The sequence below is a fragment of the Trichosurus vulpecula genome, chromosome 1, assembly GCF_011100635.1.
Source record: "Trichosurus vulpecula isolate mTriVul1 chromosome 1, mTriVul1.pri, whole genome shotgun sequence".
NCBI classification, from domain to species: domain Eukaryota; kingdom Metazoa; phylum Chordata; class Mammalia; order Diprotodontia; family Phalangeridae; genus Trichosurus; species Trichosurus vulpecula.
In genome coordinates, this window is record NC_050573.1 from 466542240 (window position 1) to 466563822 (window position 21583).

The window sequence follows — 21583 nt, forward strand, 5'->3', positions numbered from 1 at the left end:
AGTGGAATGATGTACAAGGAGTGGAACTCTGTTCCTCCTGGACCTCAAGAGCTAACAGTCCTCTTGAAGACTACATGTACCTTCATTCATTCATTTAGAAGCAGCCCTAGCAAGTCTAAGTTAATTTGCACCCAAAGTGAACAGGGTCGACATTATAGAATCTGTGATAAACTTGACCCCAAGTTATGGGGTTGGTTGGTTGTTTTTCTCCCCTGTTAAAATGAGAAAAACTGTAATGGATAACAATTTGGATAAAAAATAGTCAATGAAAACCAAACAAACCACAGTTCACCTCTAAGAATCAGATTTGAGATTTACATTTTTATAGGTATAATCAGACACAGCTGAGTATTTAATCTGATATTCTGGCCTGTTCACTAACCATCAGAAGTGAGTATCTTCCCAAGTAAATTTTTTTTTTTGCATTGGCTTTTTTAACATGTTATAGTTTCATACACAGCTAGCAAGGGTTTCACATAACTGAAGCCAAACTTGAAACCCTTATCAAACCAGTTCTGTACAACGGAAGTCTATTTTCAATGACATATGCCTTTGTACAATATTTACAGATTCTCTCCATCGTGATAAAAAAAAAAGACAAAATAAATAAAAACATAAAGGAAGGAAATGTTGCTGAGGCTGGGGGCTTTTTTTTTCTTTTATCTTTCTCAAACAGATGCTGCTGGTCTCCTCAGTGCGTGAAGCTGGCTAGCCAAGATTGTTTTTCTTCCTTTTACATGGGCTATGACTGGGATCTTGTTTCAATTCTTGGTACTGCACCTGTTTAAACAGAGAGTTCAGAGAAAGACTGGTCAGGTGGCCACTTACTGGCAAAAGACTGAAAAAGCAAAGGAATGAGAGAGTGTGCCTGGGGGAGGGAGGAGGGGTGTTCTCTTGATGCAAGCTGCATGGGATCTGCAGCTGGGCTGCAGAAACAATGGAGTGATAGAGCTAGAATCAAAAAGGAAAACAGCATTAGGAAAATCCTGCCAGGAAATACATGAGTGCACTCATGTAAACTTTGGTGATGGGCTAGGGTCTTTTTCTCTTCACCACAAGATACTACATTGGAAGGGGGAAAAAAAAAACCAAGAAATCACCACCCAAGAAATCAAAAAAAATCCCTGGATGATAATTCTTTGCAACTTCATGGGGTTTTGTGATTGTTTCTGAATATATTTTCAAGCTCAGGCTCAGCTTACATTCTAGTGTCTGTGAAACTAAACCAAATGGCCCCAGTGAATCAATCAGTCTAGATAAAGAAATAAAGTCATTTCCTCAGCTTGGCCTATATACAACCATTGCATATCCCTTGAAGATAATGGAGAAGGTAATACTCTCATCAACAGGAGGAACCCTTTCTGTCCTCGTGATATGAGGCTCTAAAAAACAGCCATTCTTCCTTCACACATCAATTGTTTTAGGGCTGGAAGTCCATTTATAGTGATCTAGCCCAACTATTTTTACTGATGAAAATACTGAAGTTCTGAGGAAATGAAAGGATTTTCCCACAGTCACACAGCAAGTTAGTGGAAAAGCTAGGACTCCCACCTCTGTCTCCTGACTACTCCACTGCTTCTTCCTTTACACAGCGCAGCCTCCCTACTTAGAAAGAAAACAAAAATCCCTTGCTCATCCCCTCAAAATAGCTCCACTCATAAGCTTGAGTCTTCAAGTCTCTTAATTCTTGTCCAAAGATTGAGGGGAATGTTTCTCCATTAAATGTCTGCTAGTTTATTTTGTTTTAATAATCTAATATTCCTATTTCCTCCATACAGGTGGTGGTGGCCCCAGGCAGCAGCATACCCCTCAACTAACTCCAGCTGAACATCATTTGGAGGTTGTTCCCAATCCTCCCCGCAGGTTGGCTAGACAATCTCCTCTTGTGAATACCTATTCTCCAAACATTTTTCTTGTGACCAGGTAAGCTGGAAGTTTCTCATGGGCATAATCCAAGTGAGGACCCATTTCTGAATGAAATAGAAAGATTCGGATTCCAAAACCAATGGGACAGAAAATCCAAAACTCAAGACCTAATGTCACACTATATCACAAAATACTATATACATATATATATATATATACACATATACTAATATACACATTATATTACAAAATGTTACAAAACCAAGGACAGTAGTAGAAACTGCAAAAAATTTTCCATAACAAACCTTTACAGAACAACATATCAAAGTTTAACAACCAATAACATGAAAGCATTTCAAAAGCGTACTTACTACTTGTACATCAGAAGGAACTCTGGAAAGAAAGTCAAGTAGCTCATTGTTATCAATCGCATATGGACTCCGAAGCTTCTTTGTAAATTTATTGATGCCTGGAAAAAAGATGGTTGAAACATTATTAAAGTCTCTGTACTTTTTTTTACTCCCCTCAATTATTGAAAGCATATTTCTGGCCACTATTTGATAATTATTTGTTGTTGGGCCTTTTCCTCAAGTCAACAAGCATTTATTAAGCTCCAGGTATGGTGCTAAGTGTTCAGGATACAATGAGCAAAAATTAGTCCCTGCTCTTGACAAGCTGGTAGTCTAATGTATCTAGTTATTACATGCCTGACAGTGATTTGAAGATGTATCTTGTGATATAACCATTTACCTAGAGGGCTACCCCTTCCCCTGGCCTGCTGTTACAACAATTTGGGCTACCTCTACACCCACCTGGTAGGAATAAAGGGTAACTCTTCTCTCAAACACCCACAACTCTGGGAAGTCATTTATAAATTAAAACAACATTTCTTAAAAGAAAATGCACCCACTGTCAGTTTAGGGGTTTTTTTTTTTAACTACAAAAGCTAAAAGTTCAAAAGGTTTTATTGCCACTGTAATCTGTGTTGGAAAGGGATCTCACAGTATTTGGGACTGTACACATTGGGTGCTTTAAATGAAATAAACTCTAATGGCCTAAAGAGAACTGAAATAGATGACTAGCATTAACAGTTTCTTAATTGAGGATTCAGGAGGTGTAACATGGGTAGACATTCAGCCCTTCCTGAAATACTGGCTTCAGTCTCCATTTCCTTTTATGGGGTGTGGCCTGGATAGTTCTTAAATCTCTGATTAGTATTTCAGCCACCTACTAAGGGCAACAAAAACAAATACAGTTCTTTTTCTATTTAATCAGATGAAACAACAGGCCCAAACGCCTGCCCTGAAAATGACTTCTAAGTCAATTTAACTTAAGAGGCCACTAAAGGTTACTTAACTAGATTCCACTAATGTGTGCCACAGAATACAGACACACCTTCTTGTTTTGTGGAATTTTTTTTTTCCTCAGACTGCCTTGCTAAGCCAGGGACAAGTCTGACCCTACCTGGGCTGGAGGTAATAAACTGCCCCAAGGTGACACTCATCCCTAATTCCTTCAGTAAAACAGCATCTGTTTTAAATATAGAAATGAATGAAAGAGGAGGAGCTAAACATTCAGTAAATACAGTGGGACTGCTCCTGCTCCTCCTTCCCTCTTGTGGTAAGAACAGTGTCATAGCTTGGAGTTTCTTTAAATTGTAGGATTCTAGAAAACAGCCCAAGTTTTGTTTTTTAGGGGTGAAAGGCAATGAATGGCCTTTGAGATACTGGAGTCTGCATTAGGTATGACAAGGAAGCTTCTTCAAACTTGAAAAGACTCAAGTTTGGAGACAGAATATCCCTAAAGCCCCTGATCATTTTATCCAAGTGGATTGTCATAAAGCTCTTTCAATACAAAAGAAAATACTTAAAAACCCGTTCTTAGATTTTGCCTCTGCTCTTTCTTCCTTTTGACAGCAAGGCGCTTTTTTGGAAGTTCATGACCCATTTTGGTGCCTTGTTTCATATTAGAAACAAGGAGGGGGGAGGGTACAATTCTCCTTCAATATAGTTCCTTTCCCTTTTTCTAACTGATTTATATGTAGGCAAAGGAAAAGGATTATTTGAAATCATTAACTTGGTGGGTTTATATGGTAGTAGTCCTTGGAGGCTGAAAATTGAGTTTTCCAAACCATGAATTTTGTCAAGAAAGAAAAAAAGTTAACTCCAGACGGCACTGGAAACAGTGGCAACCTCCCAAATAGAGGGGTCTGGGCTTAGGAATGGTGGGTAAGGAGGACTTAACACAGTGTCTGGCACCTAGTAGGTGCTTAATAATGTTTGTTGACTAACAATAACCGCATGAACAAGGCAGGATTGAAATATTGTCTGGAAAACAGGTACGTAGTCGGTAGACATTCTGATTTAGTAGAAACAAAGCAGATTTCTTGTTCCTCATCTGCGAAATACTGCATGTTCTTTTCCGTAAGCCTAAAGGTGACCTCTTAGACAGCTTCCCCTATACATATGCTTTCATGTTTACATACACTATCAGATGATAAAGTACCATGGGGGGAAAAAGCATATTGTCCTAAATGCACTATATAGATTGAAATGCCTCTGTTTGTGTATAAGTGGTGAAAATAAATCAGAATAATATCTAGACAGAGCTACATTTTGATATATGGAGAATCTGCGCAGCCCCATGTTTATAGTATGATGAAGGCTACAATGCCAGGCAAGAAAAATGCATTTTGCAGGTAGGCCTAAATCTTTACACTGTTGTGATTTTTAACTGACCTGTCTCTTTCCATCATGGAGCAGCTTCATGACCATAAATACAGACAACTACTGACAATATAACTCATCCCTTAAAAACAGTTTGTTCTAAGTAGCTCAGACAGTTTTGCTTTGTTTTGTTTTGTTTTTTTAAAAAAAAAAGGCTTTACTCACCCCAGACAAGGACAATGTATCTCAGTGGAATGAAGTACAGGATGATTGTGAACACACAGAGGGCAGCAATTGCCAGCCAGCTTAAGAATGGCACGGTCCAATTGAATGTACTAAATGAAAAAGTCACATGTCAGCAGTCATATCACTTTGTACTTTCAACCAAAGATGAAGCAAGTAATGACCAGACTTCACATTTGTATGATGGGCCTAATTAGCCTCCGCCACTTTCTAGCCAGTGTAGAAACCAAGACATAGGGAATTGGGAATTAGTGAGCTCTGGTTTCCAGCTGAACCCTGGTGGGCTTCCATTGTGGCATCAAACTCAAATAGAACTGGGCCTACTAAGCCGTAAGTAAGGATCCCTAAAGCTGCATATTGAGGAAGATAATGTCATATTAACATTATATTCTATTGTATTTTTATTTATTATGTTAAATATTTCCCAGTCATTTTAATCTGGTTCTGGCCTAACTAAATAGAGTAGCATTGCAGGAAGCATTTTTGATACTATATGCCACAGGGACCTTTGACCCTCCTCTTCAGTTCTGTCTCCTCTGCCCTCAGCAGATTCACCTTCTTCTTCCCTTTTTCAAACAGAAATGTAAAGCAATATTTTCAAATGCTTGGTAATAATAAAACATACTTGAAAGTCTATCATCAACCCTTCCACACTTCCCATGCAAAAATTTGTTAACATGTATCCAGGGAAGTAACAAGTATGAAGATAAAGACAATGCTTTGGTCTATGAAACATCTCGATTTCCCCTCAAAGTGGGACTGCCGTTCCTCCTTTGGTTGGGTTTCAGAAATATAGGTCCAAGAAAGAAGAAAAATGAGTTGTTCTAGCTTTGCAAAAATTCACCAGCCCACAAAATATTTTCCTCCTGAAAATAGAGTTGATTTAAAAAAAAAAAGCATTTTTATTGGAAAGACCATAAATTAAATGGAAAGTCACGTAGAGAGAACACCATCTCACCATGGTGTAATAAAGATTACTGGACTGAGAAATGTGAGCTCTGGGTTCTAGTCCCAGCCCCACCACTAACTATTTGTGTGACATTTAAGTCTCTAAATGACTAGTTAGCCAGAGAACATCCAGAAGAGGGCACCTAGGATAGTAAAACACCTGTCTCAAGATCATGGGAATGAAGATCGCTTGAAAGAACTGGGGAGATTTAATTTGGAGTAGAGAAAATTTGGTGGGCAGCAGGGGAGAGTGGAGAGCATGATAGCTGTCTTCAGTTATTTGAAGGGCTGTCATGTGGATGATAATCAGGAGTAGACAAAGTGGAAATGAGCTCAGGAGGTAATGGTTTGCTACAGACTGGATGTTTTTGAGGAAAAGCGAGATGACAGTTTCACAGAGATTTTGTAACAGGTTGATCGGTGTGGGTCAAGTAAGCTGGTCTCTGAAAACCTTTCTAATTCTGAGATTCTGTGACTTCCCTTCTTTGGGCCTCAGTTTCCTTATCTGTGAAATGAGAGGACAGAATAGGCTTCTAAGGACTCTTCTAGACCTAAATGCCTATGTCGAAAGGCAAGGTAAGGGACAGAAGCAAAAAAAAAATCAGAATAAAGAGGATTGCTTTTAAAATAGCACCTCCCTCTGCCCCCATGCAAAGGGAATGGGAATAGATCCAAGGCTGAAATTTAAAAAATAAGGAATTTCATCCAAAAATGAGAACGGAATAAAATAACTTTTTTAAAAATAGTGAGTTAAGGCAGGGGGAAAGTTAATATGCAACATAGACAAAAGAGAAAGAAAGAACAGAGAAATATACAGAAATGAGGATGAAAAAGTCCCTGTGGTTTTTAAGGATTTGGCTCCCATGTAGTAATGTAGCAGTTCCCTGGAAAATCACTGACAGCTTTCTAAGAGGAAGGGCATAAAGAATACAGATACACTCTATGAAGTACCCAGGAAGTTACCCAGTCCCATTGTCATTTTTAAATATATTATGCTGTCCTTCAAAACATCTTACCAGTGTTAAACTGCCAAAGGGGCATTAATATACCTTGTGGTCTGGCTCTGGAGCCCTAAAACACAGCATCCAGCTTCTAGATTGTTCAGGAAATAAAAGAATTTTATGATAGTCACTCATCTCTGGAAAGGCTGAAACATGGGTTCTTACCCTTGGAGTGTAAGTAGCTGGGAATGGCCAACCCGTAGGATATGCCAAGGGTTGCATTAGTCTCTCCCTCTTTCCCTCCCTCCCCACCCCTCCTCTCCCCTCCCCTTCTTTCTTTCTCTCTCTCTCTCTCTCTCTCTCTCTCTCTCTCTCTCTCTCTCTCTCTCTCTCTCTCTCTGTTGGCATTTTTATCATATAATTCTTTCTGGCAAAAGAGCCCAAATACTATGGTTGGATTATCTTGGATGCATTGCTTCAAATAATTGGTATGGTCTGGCTGTTTTGTTTTTGTTTGTCTTTTTTCTTCGCTAGCAATTTTGACATCTTTCCAAAGTGAACATTATGTAACTGTCACTAGGTGTAGAATCACTTCTTTTCTCCTCAAGGGACACCTGCTCGTTTCCTTTCTCCTGCCTGGATCTGCAGTGAACAGAAGGTTGAGGGTCTGCTTGCCTTCCTGTGGCTCAGCTCAGAGCTATCGATCACACTACCCCATGTGTGAGGACATCGACTATCCAATCTGGAAACCTCCTTCTGTGCTGTCCTAGCATGGGCTCTGTGCATTTTGCCTTACTCCTCTTGGAGGAACAGGAAGGAAAGAAATAGCAAAGGACAGTTCTCACCAGTGTGACTATTGGCAGGGCGGGGCGGGGAGGGGAGGAAGGTTTTGTTGCCCTTTTTTCTAAATTAAAATGTGAAGAACCTTATTCCAAAGTACCTCTTCCCTGCAGAGGGGAAAGAAGTGGATGGAGAGAGCTATGAAGAGAGAGAGAGAGTAAAAAAGATACAAGTGGATGGCAAGAGGAGGGGGATAAAGAAGAGAAGGAGACAAGGATACAGAGAGGTGGTAGAGAGAGAAGGAAACAGAAATAAAGCAGTGGGGAGAAGAGATTTCTACTCATTTTAGGGATGTAAAGACTTTCCTTGAATGATGATTTAATGAAGAGATGGTGTCCACAAAGGGGCATTGCTACTTTTTTTTAAATTACTTTCAGGGCAAACTGTTTTCACTGGTTTGATCCCAGGAGAAGCATCTTTTTCAGTACCCACAGTTTCTTTGTGCAGAAATCATAATTTTGGCAAGGCTTTGAAGCATTGCCATTTAGCCCACACCATGGAAAGCTCTATAAAGTCCAGATGTCCTCCACACTGCTCTATAGCCAGGACTCAGCCTTTTTCTTCAAGTGGCCCTGTACATTTTCTGGCCAAACACCTGTTCCATAGTGGCAGCCTCCCACCATTCAGAAATGTTGGGGGGTAGGGGGGAACCAAGCTCATTTCTCCTGCTTCCCTCAACTTTAAAGCAAATAATTCAAAGTTTTCTGCAATGAAAATCACAGATTTTCCATCTCCAAGTCTCAGACTTTGTTATAGCAGGCCCAGGGAAAACAGTAGTTAACATGAAAATGCGCATTATCAGAATAGAACCTTGTATGTTGCAGAGTGCTGATGCGTGGATTGGAAGGGAACATTCTTGGAAATAGAAATAACATCTGAATTATGTGAGGAGACGGCCTTGGAAGTCTGTGAGTAAATGCTGCTTGATGGTGAATTTGGAAGAGAGGCGACTGCTACAGTTATTGGGACTACCCTGCCTCTCCCCAAGAGGAAACTCAGCACCTACGTATATATGGGAATTCTATTACACAAGAAATTATTCAAAATAAAATATGTTATCCCCCAGTAACATGAAAGGCACTGGATGGATAGCTTACACCTTGAGTTCAAATAATTCACTTCCAATAAAGTCCGTGTAACCCTAAAATTCTGAATCACCTGGATATGAATAATAAGCAAAGCTATGAGTAGGTAAGTAAAAACGATAGGAAAATACATCAATCCACACAGCACCATTGCTTAGAATAGACCGTTAGCAGTCTTTATGGAGAAGGGGATAACATTTATGCTTTGTACAATTTTTTAACAAATCCTTTTAAATCTACATTCCTTTTTAAAAGATGTTTATATAGAATATTTCAGTAAATTAAAACATTTATAAAAAACTAAATAAACTAAACAAAAATAAAGAACTGCCTCCACTTTTTCATTCTAGCTTAAGCCACTTCTATTTTGTTTAAGAAAGACTACAAAAGTTCCAAAATTTGTGTGCATAATCTGAACAACAAAAATGATGACGTATTTCTGCTGCAGCTGTGACCACCACTATTTAATTTACAAAAACTGGGGAGAACTGAAGACAGTTCCTTACATAGTACTCTACATAAGATAAACCTTTCTGTATTCAAGGTAACCTCAATGTGAAGAAAACTTGCCCAACAATAAAGTGCAGATATATATTGAATACCTGAATTCCTTATTTAGCAGGGTTTTTTTTTTTTTCTGTCACAATTTCTATTCCATTTAGGAACAAAGTACTTTGGTTTTTAAATGTGCTAAACTTAAGGACAGTGTTATTTCTTACTTCAACGTGGCAGCTATGATTCCATTCCAACCAATATGTGCTGAATTTCAGAATGAAAATGACAGAACCTTCCTAAATCCCAGGGTTGGCAGAAAGCAAAGTAAATAATGAGGAGACCAAGCAATAGATCGCCTAGAAGTCCCCTGCCAAGAAAACCATGTGACACTCTGTCCTCTAAGAAACAAATAGGAGTCCTATCCCAAAGGAAGCTAGGTCCCATACGTCAGCAGCACTCACTTTTTTATCCTCTCTCCAAAGGATGCCACTTCATCAAGGATGTTCTGGACGCTGACACACACCTCTTGGATGGCATAGATTTTATTTATGAATCCTTTTTTTTCACTGTCCTAAAACATAATTAAAAAGAGAGATTCAGTGTTAAGGGGTGGGGGGTAACAAAGGGGTACTCTGTTGTGCTTAAATTCTTTGAATTGACCTTGTAATTTTTTTTTCTTTTGGAAACATATATGTGTGTATGTGTATGTGTGTATGTATGTACATCTCTGTATGTATATACACACATATATGATGTACATAAACCAAACGTACTATGGACAAGGCTCCTGTAAATACATAAATTCTGCCAAAGCATAATTACACATCAAATCACGGGATTTCGAATGGAAATGGACCTTCTATTAACATTATCTAGTCCAGTGCTTCTTAAACTGTGGGTCGTGACCCCATATGGGGTTTAAGAAGTGCTCAAGGGGTCACTAGTGGAAAAAGTTTATTAGCCTAATCCTCTCATTTGATAGATTTGAAAACATCTGAAGAGGGGAAAAGGTGGGGAGTTACTTGCCCAAAGTGACAGATTGTAAATAGCAAAGCCAAGATCTGGGTTCATCCTCTAGTTCTTACTTCCAAAAATACTCCTGTTAATACAACGGAATCACAAACCCCGACTTCCCTTTCTTTGAACCCGCTCCTAAACCCAACCTCAGGTCCCTCTCTATTTCACCAGAGCTCCCTGTCCCAATTTTAATCCCAGAAGTCTAAATTTTGCAGTAGTTTCAGAAAACTCTGCCACAGAGTAAAAGGGAAAATGGGAAATGGGTGGTGAAAGGGAAACTCTGGCAACTGGGGGGGGCGGGGCCGGGGTGGAGAATGCATATGTAAAGATTGTTAGTCTCTAGGTGAACACTCGTAAACTCCATCAGAGCAACTCAGGTGGTCAGTAAAGTTTGAACACTTTTAGATAAAGCGTTTAGCTGAATCAGTAGCACAGGCTGTTAGTAATCAGTTTACAACTTTTAATTCTCTGTAATTCAAAAGTGCACAGGGTTAACACTAAACTCCAGCTAGGTTAAAGTACTGGGGGAGCTTGGTAATTGACCCGGGGGAAGTGAGGAATTGACTTCTGACTTTACCAGCCAGAAGCTAGGGAACTTGGAAAAGCAAGCAACACCAGGGTGTCCTTTGAAATGTAAATTAGTTTTGACTGCCCTTGAAAACCTATTGTCCCACAGGTTCTTGCAGTTAGAAAGTGAAGGTGTGCAGAACTGGAGTGGTGGATGGTAGGTGGGGTTTCCACCATTAGAAAGTGAAGGTGAGGGGAACTAGAGGGACTTGTTTCCTGGTCAGAGGGAGAGGCTGAAATGGGTAGTGTGAGCAGAAACCCAGCTAGGGCGTAAAAAGGGCAAACTCTTTGAGACTTGGAGGGAGTGGGAGAAGGAGGCCAAGGAGAGAAAAGAGAAAAAATAGACAAGGATTATTAAACCTAGCTATTTACATTTCATGGAAAACCAGAGGTCACCTATACCAGTAGATTTAAACACTTCTCCTTTGCAATGTTTGCCTCCTATTTTTTTCTTTGCCCCACTTTCTCCTCCCCACAACCGCCACCAGGTTCTCTGTGGTTGCTTACATTAAAAACCTTTGGCTTATGTCCTTAATATACTAGAAAATCTCTGTCGTCTTCCTGAAGGAAGTTCTTGATAGAAGAGGATGTGGCCCTGAAGGAGTCCAAGGAAAGAAGCAGGCCAAGCCCTGGGGCTCTGGGAAGGGGAGCTAGGCCAGACAGAACAAGAAGGCCTGGAATGAAATTCAGGCCCCTTTAGAAGGAAGGATCAGTGGTGGTCCTTCCACCGTTTGAAATTCTGCTTTGGAATCTAGTGCCACCCAAATTTGCCCAGCTGGCTTTGTGGAGACCATCCAATCCAGCTTCCATGATGGTGTGAATGTCTATAGAAATGAAGATCCGATTTCATTAATTTAACTTCCTTTGAACACTTGAACATTGTGCCAGAATGCTTGAGACCTCCTCATGTGGCAGTCAATACTTACTGGAAGGAGCCAGGGAAACTGGAATAATAATGCTACTGCTGCATTTACATGCCGACTTCCTACCCATTTCAGAGGAGCCCTGGGCACTTTACACATGAAACATTTTGCCCAGTTGGACTTCAGCCACCTCAAAACAGAGTGGATATATAAAGGCAGTTGGCATGCTCTCTGTCACCAAGGTGAAATCACTGTGGCCAGTGACATGGGAGTTAATTTATAACCAGACCCAGTGTAGTCATACTGAAATTAAATTTCCAAGGGAGACCTCAAAGCATATTATTCACCTCACTTATGTCTAAATGGAGTGTCAGCCAGTGAAGGTAGATATACTCCATAAAACCTCTCACTAACAATAAGGTAAGCAAATACCACCTACACCATGTTACTCTCTTCAGAAGTCACATGCCAGTACAAACATGGATGCCTCAACTTCTCATCTTTTTTCTTCCTCCAGTTAAAACAAAAAAATTTTAACTCAATTACATAATTATGTTCTTTAGAATGAAAATAACTAGAGACTACTTCCTGTATACTTTATAACATATTCTGGGCCAATAAACACCTTGGCCTCTGGCCCTCGCTTTCTTAAATTCAGGCCATGTTTAATTGTGTGAAATAGAATGAAACCTCTCCATGAGTTCTCTCTGAAAGGAAATCAAAATTGGGGCAAAAGCATAACATTTATAAGCCAGGAAAATTTCCTAATAAGGCATAATGTTTTATCTTTTTGTTATAATTGGCCCTTTAGTTGTGGACTAGCTCTGTCTAAAGAGACCCTATAACAAAGGTAGGGGAAAGTATCTTCATCTTCAAAGGTCTGGGAAACTCCTATCTTCGAGAAGACACCTCCTCCCACCCCCTCCCCTTTAAAGGGAGTGGGGATGGGGGAGTCAACAGATGTGTAGTTGCTTCAAATAGCAATTTTTGATGTATTGATCAGCTTTGTTGAATTTGTTTTCTTTCTATTTTTCGTTTTAATCTTTGTTATAAGGGATGGCTCTCTAGGAGAGGAGAGGGTTAAGGGTGGGGGAAAATTAGGAAAAGTAAAGACAAAAGATATCAATAAAATTTAAAAAAAAAACCACCTCATTTCAGGTACTATGGTCTATCTTTCCCTGTGCCTATTATTAACCTCATCCCAAAATTTCTGTATGACTGGCATTATGCCAAATAATTGACAAAGGAAGGGAAATTTGGGAGCTTTAATTCAATGATGGAATGCAAGAAACATTCTGGAAACTATCATTTGAGATGTAGTTAATGCACATTCTACATGGGGCCTTGGTTGACTGAGAAAGTATTCTTTGAAATTCATTTATAAAGCCCATTTTTAACAAACACTCCAAAACTTCAGAGTAAACTAAACCCTCTGATAATCAGTTGGTGGTGTTGGTTTGGTTTGGTTTTGTTTTGGCTTCCTACTCTTAATTTCTTTTAAGTGTATTCTCCAAAGCAAGAAGATGCTTTGCAATGTTAGCAAAGCTTTGAAATAGAAATTTTATATCAAAATCTCTTTTATCACAAATTTCGTCCCTCCACTGTGGTCTCCAATGAATGAAGTAATTACTCTTTATATACAGTATATGACCCAAAACTGCAATGGGTAATAGAATTGCTCTGTGTTTCAGTCCAATATTTCATACTTTTTTTTCTCTTAATGTTCACTACTTTATTAGCAGAGAATAAATTGGTACATTTCTTTTATTGTCATTTTTGCTTTCCTTTATAAACCAGCTTGGATGGAGGAAATATCATATAGTATTTAATCACCCAAAGGTTCAGTAGTGACACTACTTTAAAAATGCATTATTAAAGTTTCTTCTGAAGATGTTAAAAAAATTACCCATAAAAGACAGCCAGCAGCTATAAATCAGGAAGCATGTGAGATTTATATTGCAAAACTATTTCTAATGATTCAGTATAATTTTTAAGCAATCTTTTTTTATTTGTTAGATTTTTAACTTGCCTCTAAAACATCATAAACAACTGTAAGGCAGTACCAGGAGTCTTCCTCACATCTGTCTGTGCTGTAGTAGGATACTTATGTTGCCAGCAAATTATACCAGATTCTCCAAGGACTTAAATTGTTCCTTAGTGGCTGATGCTTTCTGGGAAAAAACACATTCATTCTTTCAGGTCAGCAGGGTATAACTCCATTCACTGAGGCGATAACTTAAAAAAAGACTATCATAATGGCCTGAGAGAGTCAAGGTGTCTGTTTTACAAGGAGGAAATAGCACACATATTGGGAAAAACCCTGCCCATTCACTTTCAACCTAAAGAGGGAATTTGGGGGCTGGCCCAAATACATGATTTCCTTTGCCTAACTCCCAATGAGCAATTTCCCTCTAGGGGTTGCTCTGCCATTTCTAGTCTTAGAGAGAAACATGGGGCCTGAGACTTGCCCAGGTTAACGGCCATTATGTTTGAGAGGGAGGATTTGATCTCAGGGCCTACTCTCTATCCTCTGTCTTAGTCTCTATCCTCTGCATCTCAAAGACATTCACTGAACTGAAATTCTGAATATACTTGGGAAGCAGAACCCGAGCCAAGAGGCTTTCAGTGTGCTTGCATTCTGACTGACATTCCACCAGATTCTTTCTTGGGTAAGAACACTGGTTTCCTTCTGTGGTGGCATGGCTCTGATGAGGGCCCAGTCTCTGGGAACCCCCTTGAATCTGGAATACAGTCTCTGGGAGCCCCCTTGAACCGTCCTTGAATCTTCCAATTAGATCTGGCCTTCCCCTAAGGCCACAAGCCTCACATTATCATTAGGCCCAAATCTCTACCTAGCCTTGCCCTTTGTTGCCCTTTGTTGTGCAGCTACTTCCCATCCTTAATCCTATTACCTCACCTTGCCCTCCTTGGACTTCCCCTCAAGACCCTCCCTAAACCCCTCCTCTAGTCACCCCAGACCACCCCTCAATCCCTCCTACAATCTTTGTGTATATAATCTCCATCTTGCCTCCATGAAGGTGCTCAGATTCAATCTAATTCAGTAGGTTGAATCTGGCCCGCTTGTGGAAACAGGTGTCACAAGGGGGAAGGGGGCGGATTTCTTAAGACAGCCCGTTGTGGTGAATCCCTAATAAACTTTCTCTTTTCCCTTGGCTGAGAAGGCTTGAGTCGAATTCTTTCGGCAGGACCCGGTGCGTCAATATTTCGGGGTGTCGAGCACCCCTCAACCTTTGACCTCTTCAGCTCTGGCTATTGAAGATCAACAGGTATTGGTACCATGTTGTCCTAGATGTTTTAATGTTGTCCTAGAGGTTTTAATGTTTTCGTCTCTGGAACTTCCCAACTACTTCCCATCTGGGGTCAGCTGTTTTGTTTTTTTGGAGGCGGGGAAGGCAGGGCAATTGGGGTTAAGTGACTTGCCCAAGGTCACACCGTCCTCCTGACTCATCCTGACTCACTCTGCCATCTAGCTGCCCCCCCCTTTTAAGATTAATTTATTTACTTTTAGTTTTCAATATTCATTGGGGTCACCTGTTTTGAATAGGGACTGTCTCAACTGGTCCACTATTTTTTTTTTTGGAGACAATCAGCGTTAAATGACTTGCCAAGGGTCACGCAGCTAAGCATCTGAAGATGGACTTGAACTCAGGTCCTCCTGACTCCAGGGCCACCTAGCTGGCTCTGGTCCGCTATTTCAGTGAGGCCCTATCCAAGCTTTACTTCACCTTCTACTTCCCAACTATATTCCCAAGGATTTCACTTCCATTATGTATACTCTCCCCTCTATTTCTAGAGCTGTGATCAGATCTACTCAGCCTTAGTTCCTGGTCTTGTCTATTGCCTCCAACCATTCTCCCAACTGTTTGAATGGAAGTGCCCCTCCCCTGCCAACACCACCCTATAAGCATGGCTTCCCCTCCCACTTCCTCCGACAATAAGAAGGTAAACTTCTTGAGGGCAGGTACTGTTTTTGCTTTTTCTATCCCTGGGGCTTAGCACAGTGCTTGGCACATAAATGTTTATTCATGCATTCATCTTGTCCCTAGGAGTTCCTCCTGTTTAGGTTTTGATTCCCAAGGAGGTACCAGAGACTCAATAAAAATGTTCCTGTCGATACTTTTGGCTAGTGCGGGCCCTGTCCTTGAACATCTTTCCAAACGTCCAACAGGTAGTTGGAAAAATATTGTCTTATCTTGTTTTCCTGAGGTACAATTGTCCTAGGGAAAATAGTAAAGTTGGTTTGTTCTTTAAAGCTCTTTCCCTTAACAAATAGACCCCTGAAGGATTTCGTTTCAGATGAGTGTTCCTGGTGCATTTTCTTTGAGTTAAGTCACTCAGAATTACACAAACCATTTTTGTAACTTGAAAGCATATAACTGGCAAGAGAAAGCAATTTCTAACACTTCAAAGCATGTGAATTATAATGAAGGCTACTCTACATCTACCCTCCTCAGAAATTCTCTAAACCTCATTGAAAATTTAGAGACACCGTGAATTTGATACTCTGTGTCAGCAATTCCTGGCTTTGTTTTAACAGAATGTAAGCTTTCAGATTTAACATATTTCCCACCAAAAAAAAAAAAAAGCTAGTAAAGGGACACAGCTTGGCATCTATCTCAACTCTAACTCTCTTACTCCTGCCGGTGGTGGGGATACATATTTTTGGACACGGACAATGGAGAATTTGTTTTGTTTGACTATACATATTTGTTTCAAGGGGTTTGTTCCCCCACCCTGCCATCTTTTTTTTTTTTTTTAAAGAGTGGCAGGTTGGGAAATGGAGATAGAGAGAAAATAGATTTTTGTTCATTAAAAAAATAAAATTTAATTTTAAAAAAGCGTCAAATACAGAGATTGATCAGGCAAATGAGTTCCCTAATTTGCTAACAGACACTGCCATTTTGTAGGCCTTGAGTTTAAAATCATCTAAACATGTCTGATCCTGTGTCAATGTCCAGTGTAAGCAATGGGAGTTTTACTGTACCGATAATGGCAATGACTCTAAAGGATTTACTAGGAGGTGACATTCCACAGCATCACTCCTTGAAATACTCTTCCAACCCAGGGACAGAGGTAAAATTGGATCAGAGCCCAGAAAGCAATGACAATGTTTTCTCCTCCTTCACAGTGGAAACACTGCCGTGGAGTCTGAAATTTGAAATACTGGTAATTCTCACAGACAAGGCCTCAAGTAAGTCAAAAGCTAGCTCTACACATGTATCTTTGACTAACCATGAAATTCTGTGCCGACTTTATTAACTCACTGCCAGCTTTCTTGTGACACTGCCCTTTCAGATGTCAGTGGTAAGAAACACGATCTTAAAAGGCAATGGAGTAGAGTGGATGGAGTGGCCTCTAATCAAGAAGATACGGGTTTGAATCTAGCTTCTGACACAAACTAGCTGTGTGACTCTGAGCAAGCCACCAAAATATTTTGGGCACCTCTGGAAGACTCAATATTGTGTAACAGTGCCTAATTATGGGAAGGGGGAAGTTTTCTTACCAGGAATTTCCTACACCAGTTAAATGAAAGGTATAGACCAAAAAAACAAAACAAAACCCAAAAGCTGATTTTATACACACACACACACACACACACACACACACACACACACACACATATACATACATTTATACACTATATTATATATATATACATATATATACATACACTTGTCCACAGCTTTAACCATCAAGACCTACAATAATTTCCTGAGATATTAAAGCGCTAATAAGATCTACAATGCATACAGTATACTAGGAATGTTCTACTTGTCATTTAAACCAATGGGTATGGTCCTTTGCCTGGGGAGAATGTCTTACTTCTATTTACCTGATTATTTTTTGTGGTTGTTCATATAAAAGAGGGAAATTTTGACATCTTAATAAGAATTCCCAATGTATGGAAACCTTTTATGCATGCGTAGTTTTGCTCCAGATGACTTAGTGTTAACTTGTCAGTTTCTATTTTAGAGAATGATGGTAGATTCTTTACAATGTTGCACAGACAAGATCTTATTTTTTCCTTTTGCTGACGCGGCATATGTTTTGTGCAGATTGAGCATTTACCTGATCCTGGTTTTTCCTTCCTCTGGTGTGACTTAGGCCTATGCTTTTTCTAGAATGTACATTTTCAGTAGCATTTTAGTGATGGTGTGGCTTAAAGAGGATGTGTTATTGTTAACTATTTACCTGTAACCTTAAAAGAAAATAATGACTGTAAAGAGAGAAACATTTTATGGTCCAGGCAGAGTGAGGCACAGGTTTATTTGTTAGGTAATGTACTTCTCAGAAAAATGGGAGCCAGGAAAGAGGTGGCATCTCACTGGAAAGGGAGAGGGATGGAGGAATACAAAGATATGTGTGACCTTGAAACATCTGATACAGGGAACAAAACCCAATTAATCCCAGGGGGAAAACAAAATAGTTTTCTACCCACTTCAAAATTAACTAAAGTGGAAAAATACACTTTTTTAAAAGGTAAGAAATATAAGACTTTCAAATAAATGAGTTTTACTTGGGTAAGGCATGAATCATGCATATATGTGAGAAAGGAATTTCGAGTCCTCTTTTTGATAGGACAAAGAATTACTTAGGCAAGAAAAGGAAGAAACTCCTCCATGAAGGTATCCATCAATTAGGAAAATAATGGCAAATGGAACAGTATCGCAACTCTACTGTATTACTATTACACCATTATAAATTATGAAATAAATAATAAAAATAGCAATGGAATATTATTGTGCTTTAAGAAATTATGAAAGAGATGGTTTCAGGGAAACACGGGAAATATTGCATGCAGAATTAAGTTAGCAGAACCAAGAGAGCAATTTATACGATAACAACAATATTGTAAAAGTGAGCAAATTTTGAAAGACTTCCAAATTCTAATCAATGCAATGATTATCCAGGAGTCCAAAGGACTGGTGATGAATGCACCTGGACTTACATGAAGAACAAACAACACTTTTTATTAATATGTCCAGTAAAGGCATTTGTTTTGCTTAACTGTGCATATTTGTCACCAGAGATTTTTTTTTTCCTAGGGGGTTAGGGGAAAAGAAAAAATAAGTCCATGATGACTGAACAAATAAAATGAAAATTTAAAAACCTGGTATGACAAAAGCTGGATAGAACCTTAGAGACATCAAATCCAACCCCCTCATTTTACAGATGAGGAAATGGAGACCAAGTAACTTGCCAAGGTCACACAAGGAGTAAGAAGAACTGAAATTCAAACCCAGGTCATTTACTTCCTCATCCAGCATTCTTTTCCATGGAGCCTTTAGAAAGCTATCCAGATCACCACATCTATTTACTTTAGCACTGTGTGAATAGGCCAAAAGAGTGATCATTGGAGAACACCCCGAAGAATCCATGGAATGCACACTAAACTCTCCCCACCACTTCTTGGGATACATGAGGCTCTCCTTGGGAAAGCACAACAGAACCTAGATGGCCCCTTGGTCATACCCCTGTTTTCTCTCATTCCTTTCAAAGCTGCATCAAAAAGACTAGCCTCTTAACCAGGAAAAGTTTTCCAGTAGTAGATTTTAAAAAGGAGTGACTCCACCCTGTGGCTCTCTCTTCATTTCTCTTTCTCTGAAATTTGTAGCAAAAAGAGCTTTTTTTCTCTCACTACCTCTGGGTTTTCCTGTGAGGGCTAGAAATGATGCCTGACCCAGGTTAGCCAACACATGACCTGGCTGAGGTGAGTTTGAGGGTAGATCTCAAAGTGCTAGGGCTACCTACCTCTTTTGTTTTGTATTTCTTTCCTGAGCACAAGTTCCTAAGTAGCAATCTTTTTTTTTTAAGTTTTTAGATCTTTTAACACATACCTTAAAACATACATAACTTGTTCATAGTGTCTGTGTGCTGATCACCAAATAACCAATAAAATCTTGGTTACAAGAGAAAAATCTATTTACCTCACATCTTGCCAATTTTTAGAAATTTTATTCTGAACTAAAGAAATAAGAAAGCATTTCTATAACATAGTAGAATAGAAAAAAAATGATTGCACAAGAAACCACAAATCTATTACATACAACTTGCTATTGCTTTTTAACATATATAATAAAGTTATCGTGTAACTTTCTTTTTTTTCCTTTTTCCCCCACCCTCCTCACCCTATAGATGGCCACCATTAAACACAAATATGTATATATGCAAAATCATTCTATATATACTTCTTTTGATCACTTTATATGCCAATAAACTTAACAATTCAAGTGAAATGGAAGGGTATTTACAAAAATATAAACTGCCTAGGTTAGCAGAAAAGGAAATAAAATATCTAAATAGACCTACTTTAGAAAAAGAAATTGAACAGGCCATAAATTAACTTCCTAAGAAAAAAGCACTAGGACCAGACATTTACAAGTGCATTCTACCAAACAATTAGACCAACTAATTCCAATATTAAATAAATTATTTGGAATAACAGGCAAAGAAGGGTCCTACCAAACTCCTTCTATGGAACAAATATGATAGTGATACCTAAACCAAGAAAAGTAAAAGCAGATAAATAAAATTATACGCCAATTTCAGTAATGAATTTGGAAGCAAAAATCCTAAGTAAAATATTAGCTAAAAGATTACAACAATATATTACAAAGATCATATGCAACGACCAAGCAGGATTTATACCAGGAACGCAAGAATGGTTTAATATAAGGAAAACTATTAACATAATTTATTATATCAATAATAAAAGTATCAAAAATCATATGATTATATCAATAGATACAAAAAGAAAGCTTTTGATAAAGTACAACATGCATTTCTATTAAAAGCACTTGAAAGTACAGGTATAAATGGATTTTTCCTTAAAGTAATAAAAAGCATTTACCTAAAACCACCAACAAGTGTTATTTGTAATGGGGATATGCTAGAAGCCTTCCCAGTAAGATAGGGTATGAAACAAGGATGCCCATTGTCACCAACACTATTCGATATTGTATTAGAAATCCGACCAATAACAGTAAGAGAAGAAAAAGAAGTAGAAGGAATCACAATAGGAAATCGGGCACTAAAACTATCACTTTTTGCAGATGATATGATAATATACTTGGAAAATCTCAAAGACTCAACTAAAAAGTTAGGTGAACCAATAATTTTAGCAAAGCAGCAGGATAAAGCAAATCTTAAGTAGCAATTTGCATGATGGACTTGTAGGGAATGTCTACCACCAAGAGTTTAGAAATTCCTAGGTCCCTCAAACAGAGCTGGCTATCAGTAAGAATATCCTGGAACAACAACCTCCTTGGGGAAGGTGACTATGGATAGGAAGAGAAGCCAAAAACCTTTTCCTGGCTTGCCAGAAGACACCGACCTTCCTTGAAGTGGCAAGGCATGGAAAAATGGCCAATTCAGCAGTCCTACAAAATGTTTCATGTTTAAGTGTCGACCCCTGGAAGAACGTACCAGTAGTGATAAGTTACTGCTGCTTGCTGAAGTCTTCACCAACATGTACTTAGGAATCTTTTGTATATTAGGCATTTCTTTGGCGTGAAGAAAAACGTAGCTGTCCCGTATCTGATTTCTATACTACCTCTTCAGGTAGGCCCTAGACATAAGACAAGCCTGTCTTAAGTGATTTGCTCCAGGGCTCTGGTTTGGGGGCATAAATATTCAGAGAGTTTGACAAAAAGAACCTTACACCTTTCTTTAGGGGCCAGGCCTTTTGGGACCCGGTCTGGTCTTCAAGCACAGATTTAGAGCTAGGGACCCCTTTAGAGAAGGGGTCCACCCACCCTGGGCTCCCAGGGTCTGCCACATCATCCCAAAATTACAAATTCCTCATGGATGAACTATTTCAGGGGAGCTCATCTCATGCTCTATGGGATGGCCTATCACTATACATGTTACATGGGGTACATGCCAATCTAACTACACACACACACACACACACACACACATACACACACACACAAAGACACACACACATCTCCTCATGGTACTATATTCCCCAATATAAATTGAGGAATCTGGTGGACAATAGAAAAGTTGACAATTAAGTAGTACCTTAG

The 21583-nt window shown here is 39.2% G+C and overlaps 1 protein-coding gene across 1 annotated transcript in view; it reads right to left on the reverse strand.

Moving 5' to 3' along the window:
- Positions 1–594: 594 nt before the first annotated feature.
- Positions 595–21583, reverse strand: part of MCTP1 (multiple C2 and transmembrane domain containing 1) — a 716792-nt gene continuing 695803 nt past the window's right edge. Inside the window, exons 21-24 of the mRNA XM_036740827.1 lie at positions 9546–9655; positions 4758–4867; positions 2238–2335; positions 595–780 (exon numbers count right to left, since the gene is read on the reverse strand). Of these exons, the coding sequence (XP_036596722.1) occupies positions 709–780; positions 2238–2335; positions 4758–4867; positions 9546–9655 (390 nt within the window). The 3' untranslated portion in view covers positions 595–708. The remainder of the gene's footprint in view (positions 781–2237; positions 2336–4757; positions 4868–9545; positions 9656–21583) is intronic.